The 21,746-nt window shown below is 52.5% G+C and overlaps 1 protein-coding gene across 9 annotated transcripts in view; it reads right to left on the reverse strand.

Moving 5' to 3' along the window:
* Positions 1-21,746, reverse strand: part of CACNA1D (calcium voltage-gated channel subunit alpha1 D) — a 520,755-nt gene that overhangs the window by 65,783 nt on the left and 433,226 nt on the right. For all 9 annotated transcript variants that reach the window (XM_070050708.1, XM_051852322.2, XM_051852311.2 and 6 more), the window contains 12 exons: positions 21,687-21,713; positions 17,309-17,469; positions 16,248-16,473; positions 15,959-16,166; positions 13,539-13,659; positions 11,098-11,212; positions 10,517-10,586; positions 9,613-9,679; positions 8,828-8,975; positions 5,604-5,733; positions 3,075-3,134; positions 557-663 (listed from right to left, as the gene is read on the reverse strand). In XM_070050708.1, coding sequence (XP_069906809.1) covers positions 557-663; positions 3,075-3,134; positions 5,604-5,733; positions 8,828-8,975; positions 9,613-9,679; positions 10,517-10,586; positions 11,098-11,212; positions 13,539-13,659; positions 15,959-16,166; positions 16,248-16,473; positions 17,309-17,469; positions 21,687-21,713 — 1,440 coding nt within the window. The remainder of the gene's footprint in view (positions 1-556; positions 664-3,074; positions 3,135-5,603; positions 5,734-8,827; positions 8,976-9,612; positions 9,680-10,516; positions 10,587-11,097; positions 11,213-13,538; positions 13,660-15,958; positions 16,167-16,247; positions 16,474-17,308; positions 17,470-21,686; positions 21,714-21,746) is intronic.

Consider the following 21,746-nt stretch of genomic DNA (forward strand, 5'->3'; position numbering starts at 1 on the left):
AGACAGGCAGCAGGCAGCTCTGTTGTTACCCCTGAAAGCTTTGGAAAGGACCTAAGCCCTTGGCTTTTAGTCCAAGTTCCCTCCAAGCTGCAATGCTTGAGGTCAGAAGAAAGGTCACAGCTCCTGCCACTCATGGACATCTGGGGGAGGCGGTACTGTCCAGGCAGAAGGGGCTGTGTGAGGCTCTTGCTGTACAGAAAGGACATGGGGTCCCAAGGGAGGAGGTCTTCATGGCTCCAGGACCAGGAAGGCCCTGGGGCAGCCCACTGGCCTCCCTCTTAACACTTCTCTCCCTCTCTGCTGAAAACATGTTCCACAGAGAGAAGAGGCCCAACCTAACAGCAGGCATAGAATGAAAACTAGAAACACAAGAGAATGCGCACCACCCCAGCGCTCTGCTCCCTGGAAGCCAACCGGGCAATCCTGTGTCACTAAACATCTCATTAAAACGATGCCAGCCTTTGTGATTTCTGCCAGAACCCCTTCTATGCCCATCCCACCCAAGAGTCCCAGGCACACACACGCACACCCACATCCCCAGCCCCTGAATACTTACTGGATCCCAAACGACACCAGAGACACGCCAACGACCAGCATGTCCAGCAGGTTGAAGTAGTTCCTGCAGAAGGCTCCTTTGTGCAGGAAAGCTCCAAACGTTGTCATCTGGAAGCAGAAGCCTGGGTGGGTGACGGCTCACTCTCCCCAGGGGGAAAGGGACCTGAGCTCTTCACAAAATCTCAAGGCAGTTACGACCGAGGGGCAGGTGTATGTTAGAAAACCCAAAAGGTAAACCAGCAAGGCTTCCCCAGAAACAGGGAAAGGGCTGCTTATTTCAGACACAAGAGACCAGTGTAGACTTCACCGTGACGTGCTGGGCTGGCCTCTCTGGGGCCCTCGCAGAGCCAGTGAGGCCTTATGAAAGCACCTGTGTAGAGTGCCCATGAGGTGAGTGGCCCCTTACTTCTCCTAGGCATCTTTAATGATGCAACCATTTTCAGGGGTTCCTCCAAGCCTTGTTACCCTAGCATGCACCAGGTGCATATGCGTCTCACCTAGGTCAGTCTCACTGCTTCCTTGCCCCACCCCGGGTGCACCTGCAGCACCTGTATCAAGTGCTCCAGTGGGCTATCTACTGGGGATGCAAAGAGAATTTCATATAGAAACCTCCCAAAATAAAAAATAGCAAAATAGAGAGACTTCAAGATTTATCAAGAAAAATAACGTGGTGGGAGGGAAGCTCAGACAAGTACAGGAGAGAAGAGGCAGAGTTGGAAACATTATACAGTCTCAGGAAATTGCCACTCTTCCACCTTTTTGTTGTACAAAAATGGCAGTTTCAGAGAGTTTCACAGACAAGCCTCCTCAGCTTCCCCTCTGCCAGAGGAACCGGAGCTTCAGAGGTCAGATGCTTCTTGGCAAATCCTCATGTTCCGACTCCTTCTTGTTTTGGCTTATTTTGCATTCTCTAAGACACCTTCAAAATGAACAATGACTTCGGAGATTTAAGCCACTGAGGCAAATCTGCACACGTTATAAAGCATCCCTCGTTTCCCCCCTTTTTAAATCACCCCGAATCTCATTTTCTCTGAAGCCTGAGCGTAAACACATTCATCTAACAGCTTAAAAAGGAGGACAGTAAAATAAAACCTCAATTAACCAGGAGAAGGATCGAAGCAGAACACCTGCCCTTTCAGCTGGAGGCGGAGAAGGCAAGCAGGAGGCGGGAGCAGGGGCCAGTGCAGTGCAGTCACCCACCCACCCGTGCGTCCTGCACCCCTGGGTCCAGGCGGCCACTGTCCCCCAGCACAACTCTGCCTCAGGACAGCAGCGTCCACCACATTCCTTGACTTTAAAGGCAGAAACCCTGATCCAAATCTTGATCAGATTTTTTTAAACAAATGTTGAAGCAGGTGGGAGTTGATTGGTTTTACACGAATGTTTCAGGAACAATAAAAAAAAAAAGAGAGAGAGAGAAAAACACCAACACCTCCACTCTCCAAACCAGGTCAACTGAGGTTTCATTTTACAGGAGATTTTGTGAAGAGTTCAAGCTCTGCCAGCATCCCACAGAAAACGCATCTCCCCTGAGATGCAAACAGCGAAACCCCCAAGGGGTTTCAAGAAGATCGGGGCAGCACGTCTTCCTCCCCTGCTTGGGCCCCTGCCAGGGGACTGTCGCTCCGTGGTTCTCACAGGCCACGCTCTCCCACAACCCCAGGGACCCACACCTTGCAGCTCTCTCCAGATCTCCAGGTACATGGGAATGAGCTCCCGGTGGCATGGCCGCTGCAGGCAGTGCACAAACCACACGCAGCAAGGGCAGCCATGAGCTCATGCATGGGCACTACATTTAGGTGGCCCTGTCTGGAGGGTGTTCCTTTTATTTGTTTAAATGTAAGCCCATCCATTAAAACGGACAGAAAATCTCCCAACACAAATGGACTCAGGTTACCTTGCAAATCCTATTGCAAGAAAATAGCATGTTACTATTTTAGGACATGGAAAGCTTAAGGCGGTCAGGGAAACAGGAAGGGTGTCCTTCCGGCCCCAGTAAGGACCTTTCCTCCAGTGTGGATATCTGGACGGCAGGAAGGAAGTTCACGCACAGTGACACGTCTGTTTCCAGCTGACACTTTCCAGAGGCTGTGGTTTTTTTTTTTTAAAGGAAACAAAATATAATTTCCAACCATTATCAGGAAGTCAAAGCAGCTCCTACATGCATTCACATATTACAAAGAAACAGCAAAAAAACAGGTTGGAATGGTCACAGGGAAAAATAAAAAAAAGTTCTTTCATTAAAAAAAAAAAAAGTTTAGCTTGATCACAGAAGACCAAAGTCAAAAAAAATCCAAAGTCAAAAGCACTTCACGCTGCTTTCCTGTGTCTCACACGCAGGGGGCAGGTCCTTAAACACACGGCCAGGTAACCTGTTACCTTCAAAACGATCTCAAATGCAAAAGTACCAGTGAAGACATAATCTGCATAACCTAGCATCTGCAAGGCAAACACACAATTGCAACTATTATGGCTACAGCTGTTTTCCAGCAGGCGTGCATCAATGAAACAGACATTACCTTCAAGAGGATTTCGACAGTAAAGATGGCTGTGAAAGCATAGTCAAAGTAACCCAGTATCTGCAAGGGACAACACGTGGAAATGAGACAACAGCATCCGGACCCACTTGACAACGACTCACCCAGGGGTTGGCCCCCAACATGCAGCCACAGACAGCTTCCCCCCGGAGAACCCTACCGTCCAGGGGCTGGGTGCCGAGGCGCGAACACCCACAGCTGGTGGTGAGGACCAACGGAGAGGGCTTAGGCATCCTCATCTCCATTAGCCACTAGCCGATGGTTTCCTGGGCTCAAATCTCGGCTAGACTGAGGCCCATTTCTAAAAGCACCTATCGACTTCCTGTCGTCACAGTGAGACACCTACAAGCTACTTGTGGCACCGGATAAATCACAGTCTCGCGTGATTTTGCATCTTTAGCTCGTACCAAGCATGCTGCCCTCCAGCTGGGTGTCGGGTGGTGGAGAAACATAAACAAAGATGCTGATGGCATTAAGAGGGACCTCGCCTTGTGCGTTTCCCCTTGCACGCCAGCCTGCTGGATCTGGGAATGAACACTCATCCATGCAGCTGGATGCTGGGCTGTTGGGGCTTCCGGGCATAGCTGGACCCACTTGTCTCCTTCCGGCCTGCTGCTGCTCTCACACCTCGCTCCCTGCACAGCTGACTGGGTGTCTCGCTGGGTCAACTCAAACAATGGGCGTGGCAATGAATTTCCAGTCTTAGTTCCTCTATCATCAGCCTTCCTCAAAATACCACCCATCAGTCAATGAAGTCCTGGTAGCTCCTTGTGGGGCCCCTGCTTCTCCTCAGTGCCATGGAGGCAAGGATATGGGGCCACCAGGCTGGCAACAGGCAGTCTGACCACTGCATACGGCTGGGCACTGGGCACCAAGCACCCTCAGCCTCAAAGCTGGCAGCCAAGACTCCAGCAGCAGCTCAGATGGTCTTGGCCACTGATCTTCCTGACAAGTGCTCTTGAGTATCAAAAGAGGAGACCAACGGTGGAAGGGCCTGTGGGGACCACCCAGGGCTCCTTCCCTGACTAAACCAATGTGGCCGCTGGACGCAGGATGGTGGCACCTGCTCAGGGCCACACAGCCTGTCACAGCAGCTGCAAGTCACAGGCACACATTTGTCTATCAGTGAAGAACAGTAATGTGTTGGGGGAAAGCAGCCATGAAGACAGGATCGTGATAGAGAGAACACCGAGTAGAGGAACTCCTCATGGTTCGGCTCTCCACACTGACCCAGGCCTCCTCTGTCCTGTGGTGACTTTTTCCCCCGTGTGTGTCACTCTGATGATGTCCATTGCCTTTGAATGCCCAGAGACAGCCCTGCATATCTCCCTCAGAAGACCTCAACTGCAAGGACAGATTAACAGAGGCTCTGTGCTTTTGACAGGGCCACCAACCTGTGCCAGGGGAGGAAGTGTGTCTTATCTTCATGTCAACTAATCAGAGAGATTGAGAAGCGGGGGGCAACTGCAGGAGGGCTTGGCCATCACCACAACGTGCCTGCATCCTCAACTCTCCAACAATCTGACGTGTAGAGAGAGGCGGGACCCAGTGAGGTCGCCACTCTTGGGGGCCTCAGGCCTGCGCTGGCTGCTCGCTCCTGGGGGCACCTTGGTTGTCACCAGCATGGACACACACAATTAGGCCTGCGAGGCGGCAGCTGCTAGGCCTCGTGGGCTCCTGCCTCGCTGAGCCAGCTGTCCTGCCACCTACGAAGGGGCTGCTGAGCCAAAAGCTAATCCAGGTCCGAGTTTCTCTCCAGCACGGAGGCAGCCAGAGAGTGCCAGCCTTAAGACCTCAAGCTGCTTAACAACAGAAAATGACCCCCTCTGCTTGTTTGCTCAGAACAAACACCTCCCGCCACACCCAAACCTCCAGCTCCTCCTCAACACCCAGCACTCCCCTTGCTTGTGTAGTCACACATGGCACGGGGACAGCTGGGCCCACCACGGCGGTCCCTGGTGACATCCCGGCTGCCTTAGGCTGTCTACACGCACTGTGATGCTCGCTTAAGGATGCATTTCTCAGAACAAGTTGCCAAGCAATGCGGCCTGTGTTGCTTCTGAGTAACGCGGATGGGCAGGGCAGCTTGCTGTGTTTGAGTCCACCCAAGACGTAAGTCTAATCCATCAACCCTCGGGGCTGCAAAGAGCCCTGAGCGTGTGTGTGGCAGGCCCACTTTCCATGTTACTTTCTGCCTACTTTTCTGCTCCCACTAGGCCCAGATCCCCAGTTAGGGGTGAAGGTGAATCTGACCAGCAGGGGAATAGAAACATTAGCAGCGAGGATCCAAGAGGGGAATCAGGTCCTCCCCAAGGCAGAGAGGATTTGAAACGGGCAGAAAAACCACTGCCGTGACGATTGTAGACGAAGCCCAGGCGCTTGGCCCATGCAGTCCAGCAGCAGAAAACATTTCCAGCTGAGCCAGATGCCTGCTCCGACTTTAGCCTCCCGGGCCCTGGGATGGTGGCCCGGAGCGAGGCCAGGCCACCCCCCCCCCCCCCGGGGCCTCACCGTGTTCCGGAAGGAGTGGCTGCGGATGGGGTCCTCGGCGGCCAGGGCGGCGCTGCTCAGCATGATGAAAACCAGGATGAGGTTGGTGAAGATGTGGTGGTTGATGAGTTTGTGACAGCCCACACGGACCCTGCAGGGACAGTCAGGGGCACGGTCCCTTTGGGGTCCTTAGGAGTGGGGGCTGCTACCGTGAGAGATCAGGCAGGGACCCCCACACTTGCCAACCAGGACAGCAGGGTGGCATGACCATTCCCCCAACAATACCCACTCCCACCGGCAGCCCCTGTGGCTCTGGGCTCAGAGCTGCACAAAGAGCATTTCCCTGCGTCTTTACAAGTGGAGAGTAATGCCCTACTACAGGTGGGAAAATTGAGGCTTCCGTTCCTTTGGGAGAGGGAAGAACCTTCTTTTCAGCTGTGGTAAGGCCCAGGGAGGATTTCCAACCCAGCTCTGCCTGAAGCTGGTCCACTACAACATGAAGCCCAGCCGGTCACCTGGCTGTGACAAGATTAGGCCCAAGTAAGGCCAACACCCAGCTATTACCAGGCCAGTTCTTTCTCTGCCTCGCTTCTGTTTTCTGTCCACAAATGCTGCCTGCCCGCATTGAGGAGTGGAGCTCTCTGAACCTCTTTTGGTGCTAGGGGCTGTCTGATCCATGCATCCTTCTTTGCTCCATTAAATCCTGTTCAATTTGATGTGCCAGGGCGGGCACTGTGGTACAGTCAATGCGTTGCCACTTGGGAGGTCTGCATCTCTTATTGGAGCTCCAGTTCCAGTCCTGGTCACTCTGCTTCTCATCCTGCTTCCAGCTGATGCATTCTGGGAGGCAGAGGCAGCGCTGGGCCCCAGCCACCCCTGTGGGAGACCCAGATGGAGCTCCAGGCCCTTGGCTATGGCCTCACATAGTCCTGGCTGAATCACCATGTGGGCAGTGAACCAGCCCATGGACGATTTCTCTCTCTGCCTTTCAAGTAGATGAAAATAAACATTGAATTGGTCCACTTAATTCTTTAAAGCAATTCAATGAATTGGGGCAGGGAGGGGGTGTGCTGTATTAAAATGATGGGCTGCAGCTAGTGAGGCTTTGGAGAAACCGCCTGTTGTGTGGAGATTTTGCCATAAAGGTTATGTTGTAATTGGAGAGTTGGCCCACCACAAGCAGTCCTCAGAAAATGAAATGAGGGGCCAACATTGTGGTGCAGTGAGTTAAGCCACCTGCCTGTGGTGCCAGCACCTGATATGGGCACTGGTTCGTGTCCTGGCTGCTCCACTTCTGATCCAGCTCCCTGTTAATGCACCTGGGAAAGCAGCAGAGGATGGCCAAAGTACTTGGGCCCCTGTACCCACATGGCAGACCCCCAGTGAAGCTCCTGGTTCTTGGCTCCAGCCTGGCCTTTGCAGTTATTCGGGGAGTGAATCAGTAGGTGGAAGATCTCTCTCTCTCTCTCTCTCTCTCTCTCTCTCTCTCTGCAGCTGCCTTTCAAATAATAAAATCTTTAAAGAAAAATAAAATGAAGTGACAGCTCCATCATTTGCTAACAGGCATGGATCGTTGTGCACGGCATCACTGAGTTTGTGAGGTGTTTGCTGGGGTCCCACAAGGCGAGGTGGGATGCTGGGTTCCGTAGCTCAGGTCTGGGGCTCTGACAATGGTTCTCAGCCCACCACCACCACTCCCACTGCCCTTGCTGTGCCAGGAGCTAGCGAGGACCTCTCTGACCTCACCCCCATGCTGGCCTTTGGAATTAAACACTGTCTGACCAATGAATATGGGTATGTTTTCTCTGAAAAAATTCTTTTTTTCATTTTCCAAACTGGAGTCAACTTTGCACGTAGCTCTCTTTCTAAGGCCACTTACTGCTGGGTGTAGCCCCTGCAGGGCCTCAAGCTGTCAGCAACTGAGTCTGAAAAGGCCCTTCCCTGCTGAAGGCCAAGGTGCCCACAGATTTGGGAGAAAGTCAACCCATTCTCTCAGTACCATGCACCAGCAGTGAGCTGGAAATGTGGCTATAACAATTTAATAACAAACCCCCCACACCTTTTTTTCTTTCCAAAGAACAACCAGTGAGGAGCTGTAAAACCCACATCAGGGGCCAGCGCAGTGGCGGAGCAGGTAAAGCTGCTGCCTGCAGTGCCAGCATCCCGTATGGGTGCTGGTTCTAGTCCCAGCTGCATCACTTCTGATCCAGCACTGCTACAGCCTGGAAAGCAGCAGAAGATGGCCCAAGTGCTCGGACCCCTGCACCTGCATGGGAGACCCAGAAGAAGCTCCAAGTTCCTGGCTTTGGATCGGCCCAGCTCTGGCTGTTGCAGCCATTTGGGGAGTGAACCAGTGGATGGAAGACCTCTCTCTCTGGCTCTGCCTTTCAAATAAATAAATAAATAAATAAATAAATCTTAAAAAAAAAAAAAAAAAACCTTCATCTCTGAGGACTCCAACACGCCTTGCCTCCTACCCGCGACTCCCAAGGGCCGGCAGTTACATCACAAGCTCATCATCTGACAGCCAAAAACCACGACTGCAAGTCTAGAAACAGTTCCAGGAGTCATTTACGCACCCCTGGCATTTCACTTAATTCCCGATGATTTAAAACCTAGAAGCCAGCTAGTAAATAAACTCCTTCCTCTTGCAGTACTTGTGAGTCATTGCCATGTTCCTCGTGAGCACCTTATCATTTTAACATGAGAAATGCTATTTTAAGCAGAGTATCACAGGGCTGAGATGAATGCTTACAACCTATGAAATACCACTGGGCAGTACCATTTTATCACCCTAAAACTCAATAAAGGTGGGAGGGGGAACAGTCAACTAAATGGGATCTCAGGGTGAAGTCTCACCCCACAGCGCAGCCTGGCAGGGGCCACGCATTACTACAGGGTCCCCAAGAGGACCACACAGGGCACTTCCCCTTGGGGCTGTGATGACGCAGGGCTGAGGGGGGAAGCAGAGTCTAGAACAGCACTCTTCCCAGGACTGGCCACACCCTCGCAGGAAGGAGAGGGCTCAGAAGAGATGAACTGAGGGCCACGGCAACACTGGAGCAGGACAGGGGTCGGCGGGATCCGGGGGCTCCCAGAAGCCTCGGGTTCAGAAGGGGCTGGGACCCACCTTCCCTCAGCCCAGTGCCCACTCCCCACCCCCCAACTCCACCCCGCCCCAAATCGCACGCAGGGTCACCAGAGAGACGTGGCGCTGATGGGATGGGAAAGGCGGTACTACTTACGGGTTGGTCTTGCTAAGAATGAAGAAAGCACTCCCTTCGGGGATGGGGGCAATCTTCTCCTTCATGTTCAACTCTGAGATTCTGCGAGGACGGGGACCAGCAGGAACCTCAGGCTCATCCTCTTCCTCCTCCTCTTCCTCTTCACCTACTTTAAATCAAACACTTTTTTAATAGGCATGAAACGGAGATCACGTACAGATTACTATTCTCAAATTCTCATGAAAATCTGGCTTACGCTTGAACAAAGACTCTCGGCTTCCACTGAACCAAACGCCCCCACCACTCCTACAGATTCCAGGCCGAGCATAACCCAGAGGAGCTGGGCTGAGTCGCTAAGGGGAGTTTGGAGGCAGCAATGAGGTGTGCATACATGGAAGATGTGACCAGCAGAGACAAAAGGCAGTAGCAGCGGGATTCTCACTCCATCCCTCCCAGCACCTGACACCCTTAACTCAGCCTTCTGACCCATGTGTGGGTCTTGGGGTCACAGCCACCAGGCCCTAGGCTCGCACCACCATCACCATAAAGGTACTTGTCAAGTGAGGGCCAACCACCAATGAGGCTGACTGCTCTACCCACACGTCCCCCTTCCCATCAGGAAGCTGGCTTAACATAGGCTGCCTGTGACCATGGGAAGACCTGGAGCCATCCGTTCCACATGGCAACTGTGACCATGGCTTTGGCAGCCTCAGCCAGGCCATGCTCAGAGTCAGCTGATCACAGGGTAGTGGCAAAGCCACAGGGCTTGGGAGCTCCAGGCCTGTCTCGGGCCTCCACCACCATACCTGGCACATCACAAGGTGGATAGGGGTCCTTGTCTTCATCCTCCTCTCGATAGTCATCAATGGTAACCTAGGACGACAGAGACATCTCAGGAGGAGTGGGGGCTCTGGCCTAGACACAGTCCAGGAGGCCGAAGGGAAGTCAGCCCTGCCGTTCAGCAGAGGCTGTGGAATTTCTCCCGAAAGCACCTGTGAGTGTGGCGGGAGAGGCAGATGGCCCCGGAGGGCGGTCCTATTTGATACAGGAGGTCTGAGGACAGATGAAGAGACAGCTGGCTTACCTCTGAGCCAGCTGTGGTTTGTGGGCACACACACAGTCACACAGGCCATGTGCCAACTGCATCTTAAACACCCGTCTCCCTGCTGGAACGGGAGTGCCATGAAGGCAGGGACATAGGCGATCTTCCACATTCATCAGCCCCCAGTGCATGAACCAGGGCAGTCCCTCTGAAGTTATGAACTCAATGGACAAGCATCCAGAGCTGCCATCAGTGAGACGAAGTTTGACAGGCAGAGCCCTGAGGCCACCCAGGCCACCTGATTCCCGAATCCCGAAGGGAGCCACTTGAGACGCCAACAAGATCTTGACACACACACACACACACACACACACACACACACACTGCCAAGGCCAGGTCTGACCACGTAATTCCAGGAAAGAAAAAAGCCGTCAAACTGGTCACCATTTCTCACGTTGGCTGTCTTGTTGAACAGTCAGCCAACTGCCCACATTCAATCAGGAGCAGCTTGAGAAGCCAGCTGTGCACGGGATGCTCCACTCTTTCTTTGCCCCAACATGTGGCAGGTGTGGTGCACAGCCATCTTTCCCAGGGTGAACAGTCTGTTTTTGGAGTGGCCCAGACCACCGCTTTTCAGCACTGGGGAAGCCGTATTTTAGAAGGAATACCTTGTTTTCGCTGTTGGCTATCTGGTTGACTTCTGGTTTGCTGTTCTTTTTATTTTCTAGGCTCTCCTTCCTGGATGGAAGAGAAAACAACAAATAATAACAACCATGATACTATGTACACGAATGCTCATCAGGATTCTGAATCCACAGTGCTCCGCGAAGGATGGAATCTGATTGGAAACCACACTCACGGCGAGAGCACAGCACCGGCCCACCTCAGAGCTGCCTGCCCACCGCAACGCCACACATGCATTACACAGACTGTCTCATTACCGTTCTCGTGCAGGAGCTAATCAGCACTGAACGCACCATGTGCTGTATGAGGCCGGAATTACCAGCAGTGCTTCTGTGAGCACGAGGATCCTGACTCCCATTCTCAGCTCCGAGGGACGAGAGCCAAGGGCCTGGCTTCTGCCCAGCAGTGCCTTTGCTTTGGTCTGCACCACACGGCTCCGAGCGTCACGGCAGAGCAGGGGCACGGGGCCGCCGCTCCCGGGGAGCCCCTGAGTCGGCCAGGACTCAGGTGCACGGGCTCCTCTGCAGAGCCCCTGAGGAAGCAGCCCAGGTGAAAATACGGTTACCTGGCAATCTTTTTCCTTTCTTTCTCCTCGGCTTCTTCCTTCTGAGCAGTGTTCAGACTTTCAGCATCAGCCAGATTGTCTACAGCGATGGCCAAGAAGACGTTCAGTAGAATATCTAATTTGAAATTTTTAAGGGTGTAACACATTTCTTCACACACAGAAAAATGTTTGTTCATTTTACTTTACTCAAAAGGCCAAGACAGGAAAAGAGAGACAAAGAGATCTCCCATTTGCTGGTTCACTCCCCAAATGCCTGCAATGCCTGCAGTACAGCCAGGCAAAAGCTAGGAGCTGGGAACTTAACTTTGGTCTCCCACATTGGTGGCAGGGACCAGATTCCTTAGGCCATAACTTGCTGCCTCCCAGAGGGCATCAGTGGGAAGCTGGACTCGTCAGCAGAGCTGGGACCCAAACCCGGGCATCCTAAGAGGCATCTTAACCACCTGGCCAAACGCTCACTCCAAGATACAAAACAGGGCTAAGGCAGCCACACCTGGTCACAACAGCCACGTCATACCCTCTGCCTTCTGGGAGGTGAACTGTTCCCAGTACTCTGTTCACTTGGCAACGCCAGTGGACCACAGTCCTGGTTTTCCTTTTGTTTGATTGCTTAATGAAACTAGAAACCTCCAGAAGACAATCTGGAAAGAAAGGGAACTGAGATTCACTGAAACCCATGACAACCTGCACGTCCCACCGCCTGTGGGTATGTATCTCCAAACACCTATGGATCTACAGCGATGAAATCCATTGTATAAAACGACCCATACATAAACACAGTGTGATTTTAGAAACATCCAACATATATCCAAGGAAGTTCTTTCAACAGAGGACTCCTTCAAGGGCTGTGTATTTGAAGGAAGAGCCCAATGCACAAGATGGCGTAAGACTTTCTCTTTTTTCAAATTTTTTTTACTTTGAGAGACAGAGAGCTCCCATCCATTGGTTCACTCTCCAACTGCCCACAATAGCTGTGATTGGACCAGGCCAAAGCCAGGAGCTGGGAACTTCATGTAGGTCTCTCACATGGGTGGCAGGAACCCAACTACTCGAGCCACGACCTGGTGCCTCCCAGCAATATATGCATCAGCAGGAAGCTGGAATCAGGAACAGAGCTGGGACTGGAACCCAGGCACCATGCTCAGGGATGTGGGCATCGCCACGGGCATCTTAACCGCTGGGCCAGACGCCTGCCCTGGGACTTTCTCCTCTCAGACGGCATTCAGGAGTCTGTGGATAACTTGTTCACTCCTTCACCCCACCAACCCTGACTGAATACAGCAAGGCTAACTGCTGACGGGCGGCGCTGTGCTGAGCCATCTGAGGAGTCCTACTGTGACTGGACCTTTTGTCATCCAGTTAACCTTGATTTCTGTGAATGGTAAAATTTAGACACTTAAACACATCATCCCTTTCTCTAGGTTGTGCTGTAATGCTGTTTATGAGGTGTTTCCCGAAGTTCATGGAGAAATGGAAATCCATGCAGAGTCTTTCTTATAAGAAGTAAACCACGCCAGCAAGAGCCGTATTGGTGCCATCTGATGGGAGCTCCTCTGTGGCTGGTAGGCAGAGCAGGGGGGCTGCCTGGAGGAGGGGGCCTCAGAGCTGCACCAAGGGACCAGTAGGGAGTGTAGGCGCTGGGGCGGGGTTTTCAGAGAGCTCCTGGCAGCACAAAGCTTTTTCCCTATAGAAAACAAGGCAGGTTTGTCCTGGGGTTGCCACACCCCAGAAACTACATGAATGAGTCCAAGGAGACTGGGCCTACCGAGCAGACGGCCGCAGCCCAGGACTCTGAGATGGAAGCGTGGCGACCAAGCAGGGGCACAATCGCTCACTCACCACGCCCTCGCTGCGGAGGGCCTCCGTATCCCAGGTCTCGCGCTCGGCATGGAGGAGTGAGAGAGCAGCAGACACGGGAAAGTGTCCGGTAGAGGTAAATACAGACTGAGGGTTACAGAGGACCTCCCCGGGAAGGAAAAGGAATGCAGGGAGTCTGAGCAGAGGGACACAGCATGACACGGCAGCTAGCCAGTGGACACGCGACGCCCCCAAAGCACAGGCCAGCAGGGCAAATCCAGGCTCGGGTCAGTCCACTGCAGAAGGCTTCCTGTGGGTCACAGACATCCCTCCAAGCTCTGCAGGGCCGTGACAAAAGAACCACCTCCTGGCTCTGCCCTTGTCCCGCAGCACCTGCCTGCGACACAGACAGGCACCTGCGCATGTGCTGTGTCACCAGCTGGCCACCGTTCCTGCAAGCCTTGCTGACTCCTCTTACACAACGCAGCTCCCCAGCAACGTGGGAGCCAAGCAGAGGCTGAATGAGATGGGAAAGACATTCACCTCCCCCCACCATGGCCACCCTCCTACCAGGGAGCCCCCGAGGGGGTCCAACAGAAGGAGAGGGTCCTCGCCCCCGGAGCCCCCGTGGGCGTGAAGGATACAGTTGCCACAGATGAAGAGGATGATGAAGTAGATGCACACGATCATTCCCGAGGAGGACGGGCCGCCGTACGCCATGATGCCGTCGTACATCACGGCGTTCCAGTCTTCCCCTGTCAGAATCTGAGACGCCGAGGCCACCATCAGCCAGGAGGAGGACCCGCCACTCACAGCGGCTCCCCCGAGCTCGCTGGCGGCTGCCGAGCCCTGTTTTGGGCTGCTCTTCACAGTCCAGTTTGCACTGAACAGATCCATCTGTTACCCCGCAGGATTTTCAAAACACCATTTTTAACGACACAAACAGAGGAGCTGGTTTGTCCATTGTAAAGAAAATGACTTGATCTATGAGACGTATATACCTTTTGACACCACCCTAGGCTGGCTGTCGTCCTCTACCCAGGGAGCACGCCACTGCTGTGTCTCCCCGGGGTCTCTGTGGGTTGAACCCACATTCACCCACGGAAAGCAAGCGCTCGGTCGGTGCCCTGTCTGGATTTTTAGACATAAAGGGTAGCAGAGTAGAGGAATTCTGCAGCAACTGGCTTTTTTACTCAAGTAGCAATGCACCCTGGATGCTTTGTGTCAGCCTGCTCATCTCGTTCCTGTAACTGCCACACAGCATTCCACACAATCAGCCGTGGAACTGGAGGCTTCTCTTCTACAGCTTTTACAAGTGGGGGATTTCAAATGCTGCACGCAACTTTCCCGACTACCTGAAGAGTGGAGACCAGCAACCCCGGGAAAGTTCGAGTTTAAGCATTTCTACTGACGATGCTTGGGAATTCACTCTATCACGAAATAGAATCAGATGACAACTGACAGCGAGTTTGGAACAAGCTATCTTCGGTTGGTGGGGTGGAGTGGGGTCAAGGGAGAGGAAGAGAGATTCTTTATCTCTTATCTGGATTACATATTTTAAAAATTCAAACTTGTGACTCACCATCAAACAGAAAAAATGGGTAAATGATTGACAGAGATAAAGTACTTCAGAGAAAAGGAAGGCCTGGAGGTTAGTCCTATTGAAAGACACTCAGCTTCACTGCCAAGCAGAGGCATCCCAAGGACAATGAGGCACTGTTGTTATCTATCAGGCAGCAGTGCACCCACAGTAAAAGAAGGTGGGACAGCGGGCAGCGCCCACCGCAGATGCAAAGGACCCAGAGGAGAGCGCTGTGGCAAGGGTGTCACAGTGCACAACAGGCACACCCTACGCCCCAGGAATTCTGCTTCTGGGGATCTGTCCTACAAACCCAAGACTGGACACGACCACACATTCCTCAGGAAGGGACCGGTTATCCCGGTATACCACAGAACTCAGGCAGCTCTTAAAAGGAAGGACCAAGCAGGAAAGCTCTTGGGGGGAACGCTGTGACCAAAAAAAGTGAGATACAGAACATTCTGGAGGGGGAGCTGTGGCCCGGGAGCTCACCCACGGCCAGGCGGGCAGGCAGGCTGCAGCTGCTCCCCGCAGGAGGAAACAAGCGGCCATCTTGTGTTTCTTTGTAACGTTTGCATGGTGTGTCCCATGCACACGGTACCAAAATAGAGACAGACACAGGCTGCTCTGAAACAAACTCGAAAAAACAATGACTGACCAGCAGCCCAAACTGCAGCTTAATTTGGAAAACAAAACCTTGGCCCCAAGCAGCAGTGCCATACAAGTGGGCAAGAATCTTAGAGGGCAGTCCCTGTGTTTCTACAGAGAAGAGCAGGTGACTCGACGGAGGTCTGGGGCCTGCGCACAGAGAAACAGCCACCATGGACGCACCTGTGCACCACCTTTCCCACACCGCCTCTGCTCTCCAGCAGGACTATGAGGCTGGCTCACAGCACGCCAGAGGCATCGGGGGCAGGTGGGTCTTTTAAAGTCAGCTGTCAGGCACTGTCCAAGGGAAGGACTGCGCTCAGAAAGGGGGGCCTGGAAGACCTCAGCTCGCAGGCGGGGAAGGTGCAGAATGTGCACCTGCTCTGGGTGGCAGAGTCACCCGTGCACCCTGGGATCCACTACAGCAGCAGGGGCAGATGGGGCAGGAGGCTGCCTCGGCCCTCACCGCCCCGATGCCTCCGACTCCACACCAAAATGCCTGGGCTTCTTCAGAACTCACTTCTTTCCATCAGTCTGTCATTGCTAGGCTCATAAATCTGCCTGCCATCGGAACTCAGCCCAGAAACCTCACAAAACCAAACCACAGACTCTTGGTTTCCTATTCTGCAACACGGCAGTATTTCATCACATCACCTCACACGGATCCCCGGGGGGAGGGCGTCCAACAAGGCAGTGGTGCAAAACACATGAGGGCAGAGGTTGTTCACAGAAACGGGCTCTTCCACGCCTCACTGAGCTGTGAGCAGACACGAGGCCCAGGAGTCTGGGCTGCCCCTTCCCGGGTGCACCTGCCGCACACAGGGAGGGAGCACTCACCTGGAACACCGTCAGGAGCGCCTGGGGGAAGTTGTCGAAGGTGCTCCGCTTGGTCTGCGTCTCGTCAAAGTTAAACTTGCCGCCGAACAGCTGCATCCCGAGCAGGGAAAAGATGATGATGAAGAGGAAGAGCAGAAGCAGCAGCGAAGCGATGGACTTCATGGAGTTCAACAAGGACGCCACTAGGTTGCTCAGAGAAGTCCAGTGCCTGCGAGGGAGAGGAGGCCGTGGGACAGAGCAGACCGCCACCAGCCAGGAGGTCGCTTGCGGCGAGCCATGGCTTCCTTACCTGGTCACCTTGAAGATTCGTAAAAGGCGCACACACCGGAACACAGAGATGCCCAGGGGCGACATGATCTCCAGCTCCACTAAGATGGTCTCCGTAATCCCACCGCACACCACAAAGCAATCAAATCGGTTGAAGAGAGACACGAAATACGCCTGCAGACCCAGGCTGTACATCTTCACCAGCATCTCACAGGTGAACAGGGCCAGAAGGACCTTGTTAGCGATGTCTGCAAAGACAAAGGGTGCCCGTCCCACAAGTCTCAGTGCAGGGGACGCTCAGGCTCCTCCTGACCAGGAGCAGGACACACCCAGCATCGGGCCCTCTGCTCCTGTCCCCACGTCAGAAACGGGGCATTCCCGCTGACGGGCACTCTGCTCCTGCGACCAGCAAGACGCACGACCCTGGAGGAGTCACTTGACTGCTGGGCCTTAGGTTCACCAAATATAAAACCAGGAAGGGCAGCTTATCTCACAGCCTCTGAAACGTTCTAGTCTGAAAAGCCTCCGATTCTCACCTTTACATATTCATGTATTTTCCTTTCACACACACACACACTCTAGCACCATGGTATCAGAAACAGTTGCCTATCCGTGTCATTTCTAACAGCAGGAAATACCTTGTTGCAGGCTGGAGAGGGGGAAGCAAAGGCTGGGCTAGAGGTAACGGAGGAGTCTCAAAGGCTCACGACTGTGCAACCTAGAACAGGCTACACCAGCTCTCTGCACCCTGCTGCTGAGGGTCTCAAAGCAGAGGCACCAGAGGCCCTGGCCCAGAGTACTACGGAGGCCAATGATGCCTCCAGTGGGGGCGGGGAGGAGGTCCTTGCAACTCCAAGATTCCTGGAGGAAAGGCTGTCTTGGAGTAGGACGAGAAGTGTGGCCTCAGTCACTCCCAGGAGCCGGCGCTGGCCTGTGTTGGGACGGTCCCAGTGTCCTCTGAAAAAGTGCTGGCTAGAACTGGCCCAATACATCACTGCACGCCCATCAGGTGAGAATGGACGGCAGCTGGACAGCCCCAGGACTCTTAACTAAGAACCCCACGAAAATGGCTTCTGCTTATACCTTGAATCTGCGTCAACCAGTCCGGCTGATTGTAGTGCTCGGAGGAGATGGTTAGGGTGTTGAGAAACACCAGGACGATCACCAGCCAGTAAAACGTGACAGACTTCACGGCGGCCCGGCACCTCCTGCGGCTGAAGCGATTCCAGCGACGCCAGCGCCGGCTGCAAGACGAGCACATGTTACTGCCCGGCCTCTCAGGGTCCCCTCGACACCACGGGGACATAGCTGAGCTCTCATTCTGGACGTGCCGACTGAGGTGGGGTGCATAGAAGCAGACCTCATCATCTAAGTGATGCTGGTCCCACAACAGCATCTTGGTCTTCAAAAGCATCATCTTGACCATACTCTTGTTTGCTTTCTACGGCTTTCGAGAACTCTCAGTCACAAGCTGTCCTCTGAGAGCCAAATTCTAGATATTCACAGATCCTTGTGCAGAGGCACAGGTGCACTTGCACACACAGGCAGCTCACCTCCACCGTGTGTGTCTGTGTGTGTGTGTGTGTCGATCTGTCTGTGCTACTGGGGCAGAGAGCCACTTAACTGACAGCACACCTCCTGCAGCACCTCAGTCACCCTGCACAATCTATCAGGCAGCAATGGGCTCCAAAACCACGCTCATTCCTCTAGAGAACCTCCAAGTCCTTTCTGAAGTTTCTCAGGTTCCTCCAGAGCCCGGGGAGTCAGCAGAGCTGAGTAGGGATGAGTCCTGGCATGAGTTCCCAGGTGCCCTTACTAACCAGGGACGCTCAAAGTCTACCTTTAGGAGAAGAGACAGTATTGACCTGCGTTTTCCCAAAAATGAAATGAGTTGAGCCAAACAGACAAGGAGCGTGTCCTCTGCCCTCCTTCAGTTGCTGTTTGCAACCAGGGAAAATGTTCTCTCCCTTAGCTTGTCTCCCAGTGGAAACCATTCCCCACCATGAGGTGACGTTTTGGTGAACTGTGGCGTGAGCTGCTACTCACTGACCTGGATCCCAGGGGAGGGCCAGCTGAGAGACAAAGTCTTGCCTCTCAGGCTGCCAGGCCTCACTGGAAGGGATGGGGGCCTGGGTTCAAGAGCAGTCTCCAGGCTGTGCCCGAGCTGCAGCCCTGGCTGACTCAGCTAAACAAAAAACTCAGGCCAGCACCGCGGCTCACTAAGCTAATTCTCCACCTGCAGCGCCGGCACCCCGGGTTCTAGTCCTGGTTGGGGCACCGGATTCTGTCCTGGTTGCCCCTCTTCCAGTCCAGCTCTCTGCTGTGGCCTGGGAGTGCAGTGGAGGATGGCCCAAGTGCTTGGGGCCTGCACCCGCATGGGAGACCTGGAGGAAGCACCTGGCTCCTGGCTTCAGATTGGTGCAGCGCGCCAGCCATAGCAGCCATCTGGGCGGAGGGTGGACCAACGGAAGGAAGACCTTTCTCTCTCTCTCTCTCACTGTCTAACTCTGCCTGTCCAAAAAAAAAAAAAAAAGAAAAAAAAAGAAAGAAAGAAAGAAAAGAAAAAGAAAACTGTAACCCAGAAAGTGAACAAAGCAAGTTTTGCTAACTCTTCAGCACGACCTGGAGCGAGCAAGGTGCGTCTTGTTACTGCTCTTGCTGCTCGGTTTCCAATGGCCAAAGCAGCTAGAAACGTGATGACCTGCATGGGAAACTCCTGAGGACCTGAACACTCCATCCCACTCATAGCTGGGCTTCTCCCGGGGTGCATAATTCAGGGCACACAAAGCAAGGTGGGCCCAACAAGACCCAGCCTTTAGGGTTCACAAATGTTCTTCAAAAAGTTTGTGGGAAGTGGAGTTAAAAATCAAGTTTATTATGGTGCGAAACATTTTTAAATTCAGGCTGTTTTTCATAATACAGACTTTTCATGCATTTGTTGATAATCCTGTGCATGCATGGATTTCAATTGTTTTGCACCAAACTAAACTTACCTTTAAATTCCATTTCCCTGAACTTATTGAAGCCCCCTTGCGTCTTAGGCTCTGGTGACAAGGCACAGGTATCCCTTACGTTCAGGAGAGCTCATGCCCCACGTCCTAGACTCCTGCAGCACCCCCATCTCGCCCCTCACTGGGCTGAGTGCCCAGGTGGCCAGGCCTGCTCTTTCAGAGACCAAAGGCCTTGAGCATTAGGTGTCTGGCTGTGGGCAGAAACGGTCATAGTCCCACAGTCCCTGTCCCTGAAAATCACACAGGGTGATGATAAGTCACGATTAGAAATTCATACCAAGTGTTACTCCTAGGGTGCAGCCCCAGAAGAAAAGAAAAAGGAGCCATAGTGGCCAATGTTGTGGCAGCAGCAGGTTAAGCTGCCACCTGCAATACTGGCATCCCTTATGAGCACAGGTTCAAGTCCCAGCTGCTCCACTTTCCATCCAGCTCCCTTCTAATGCACCTGGGAAAGCAAAAGATGGCCCAAGTGCTTGGATCCCTGGATGGAGCTCAGCCACAGCCATTACAGCCATCTGAGAAATGAACCAGAGGGCAGAAGATCTGTCTCTGTCTCTCCTTCTCTAAGGCTGCCTTTTAAATAAGCAAAACTGACAAAAAAAAAAAAAAAAAAAAAAGAAAGAAAGAAAGAAGGAAGGAAGGAAGGAAAAAGGGGCCTTGAATGTCCTTTCAAAAGTCAGTGAAGTCTTCAAAAAGGAGACAGGGTTCACCCTGACCACGTGTGGGAACCATCCAGGGGGCCCGGGGAAGGGCTATGACCCAGAGGAGACAGCACAGCCCAGGGACTGCAGTGGCAAGGTGCACAGCGTGTGACCCCTGTAGCTGAGGACAGTCCAGTGTGGCCACAAAGCTGGCACTGTGAGGCAGGGCGGGAGCCTGGGCCAAGTGACGGACAGGTGCTCTCTGGTAACACAGCCACAGCAGGGCTGTCTGATGGTTTTACTGTTTGCTTTAATGATGTTTACGGAGATAGAACTTGCATACAGTAAGGGTTATCCTCTTCAAGTACACACAATGAGGACACAGAATATTTCCACCCATCTGGGAAGTTCCTCTGTGGCCGCCCCACAGTGCCCAGCGCCAGCCCCCGATGACAATGTGTCTGTTTTCTGTCCCGACTGTCTTCATGCAGACCATCAGTCCTGCAAGGTGCAGCCTTCTCACACCAGCCTCTTTCACTGAGCAGAAACGCTGGCAGGGTTCTTCCATGTGGCTACACGCACCCGTCATTTCCCCTTCCTACTGGTAACTGTGATTCTGTCATGTGGGCAAACCACAATGGGTCTCCCCATTCAGCATCTGACGCTTGGGGTACTTCCAACTTGGGGTGACAACAACGATGCTATCAACATCTGTGTAAACATCCTTTTTGTGTTTAAGTACATTTCTTTCCCATTTCCCTTCTATAAACACCATCGATGTGGAACTGCCAGCCCATATTGTAAATATACTTAAACTTTACAAGAAATGCCTCATAAGAAATTACCAAACCATTTCTTAAAACAATGGTTGTGCCACATGACACGTGCATCAGTCTCCCAGCATCACAGGAAAATACCCATTTATCAGCATCTACTGTCAGGTATTTAAATTAGATCCACTGTGCAGTGCTAGTTAATTGTGATCTTCATTTACATTTTCCTAACTACTGATGGTCTTCGCGTGTGCTCATTTGTCATTCCTATCTCTTTGGTGACAAGCCTATTTAAATGCTTCACCCATTTTTTATTGGGTTTTCTTATCACTGGCATGATTCTTCATATGTACCCAGATGTCAGTTCTTTATGAAGTATGGTTTGCAAATATTTCTCTCCTAGTCTGAGACCTATTTTTTTTTAACTTCATTTGAAGGAGTTTTAATCTGATGAAGCCCAATTTATCAACTTTTTTTCTGCTACGCATTGTGCATTGCTGTGTTTTATCCTAAGAAACCTTTGCCTAACCCCAGGTCACAGATATTTTCTATTTTCTTCTAGAATTTGTATAGTTTTAGGTTTTCTATTTAGTTCTACATCCATTTTTGAGTTAATGTTTGCATATAGTGGTAAATGACTACCCATGAAAAACAGCCTTTACATAGAAAGGGACACAAATCGTAGGTCTATGGCTCAGAGCGTTGTACCGACTGAATGCACAACCTGCATCACCAGGACCTTAGCAGACTTCTTGAACTCTGTCATGGAAAGCCTTTGAGATAAGAAGTCACGAGAAGTAATCTCCCTTAGAGAAACCACTCGGAGAATACGAAGAAGGATTGCTTGGGAGACAAAACACGTTGGTTACTGTGCGGAGGTTGTGGGTTTGCAGGGAGAGCGCTTCAGTGGCCCCAGGACTGTTCCCCAGGGCAGCACGTCCTGTTTTGTGGACTGATTCAGTCTCAGACAGAGTAAAACTCAAGTCTAGAGCAGTTCTATGTCAGAACACAGAGCTAAAAACGTATAGATACTGACCTGAGTTTGGACTTTGAGATGGCTTGACTGAAAGAAAGACACACAAAAAAAGACAAAGTT

The sequence above is a fragment of the Oryctolagus cuniculus genome, chromosome 10 (genome assembly GCF_964237555.1).
Source record: "Oryctolagus cuniculus chromosome 10, mOryCun1.1, whole genome shotgun sequence".
Classification (NCBI taxonomy): domain Eukaryota; kingdom Metazoa; phylum Chordata; class Mammalia; order Lagomorpha; family Leporidae; genus Oryctolagus; species Oryctolagus cuniculus.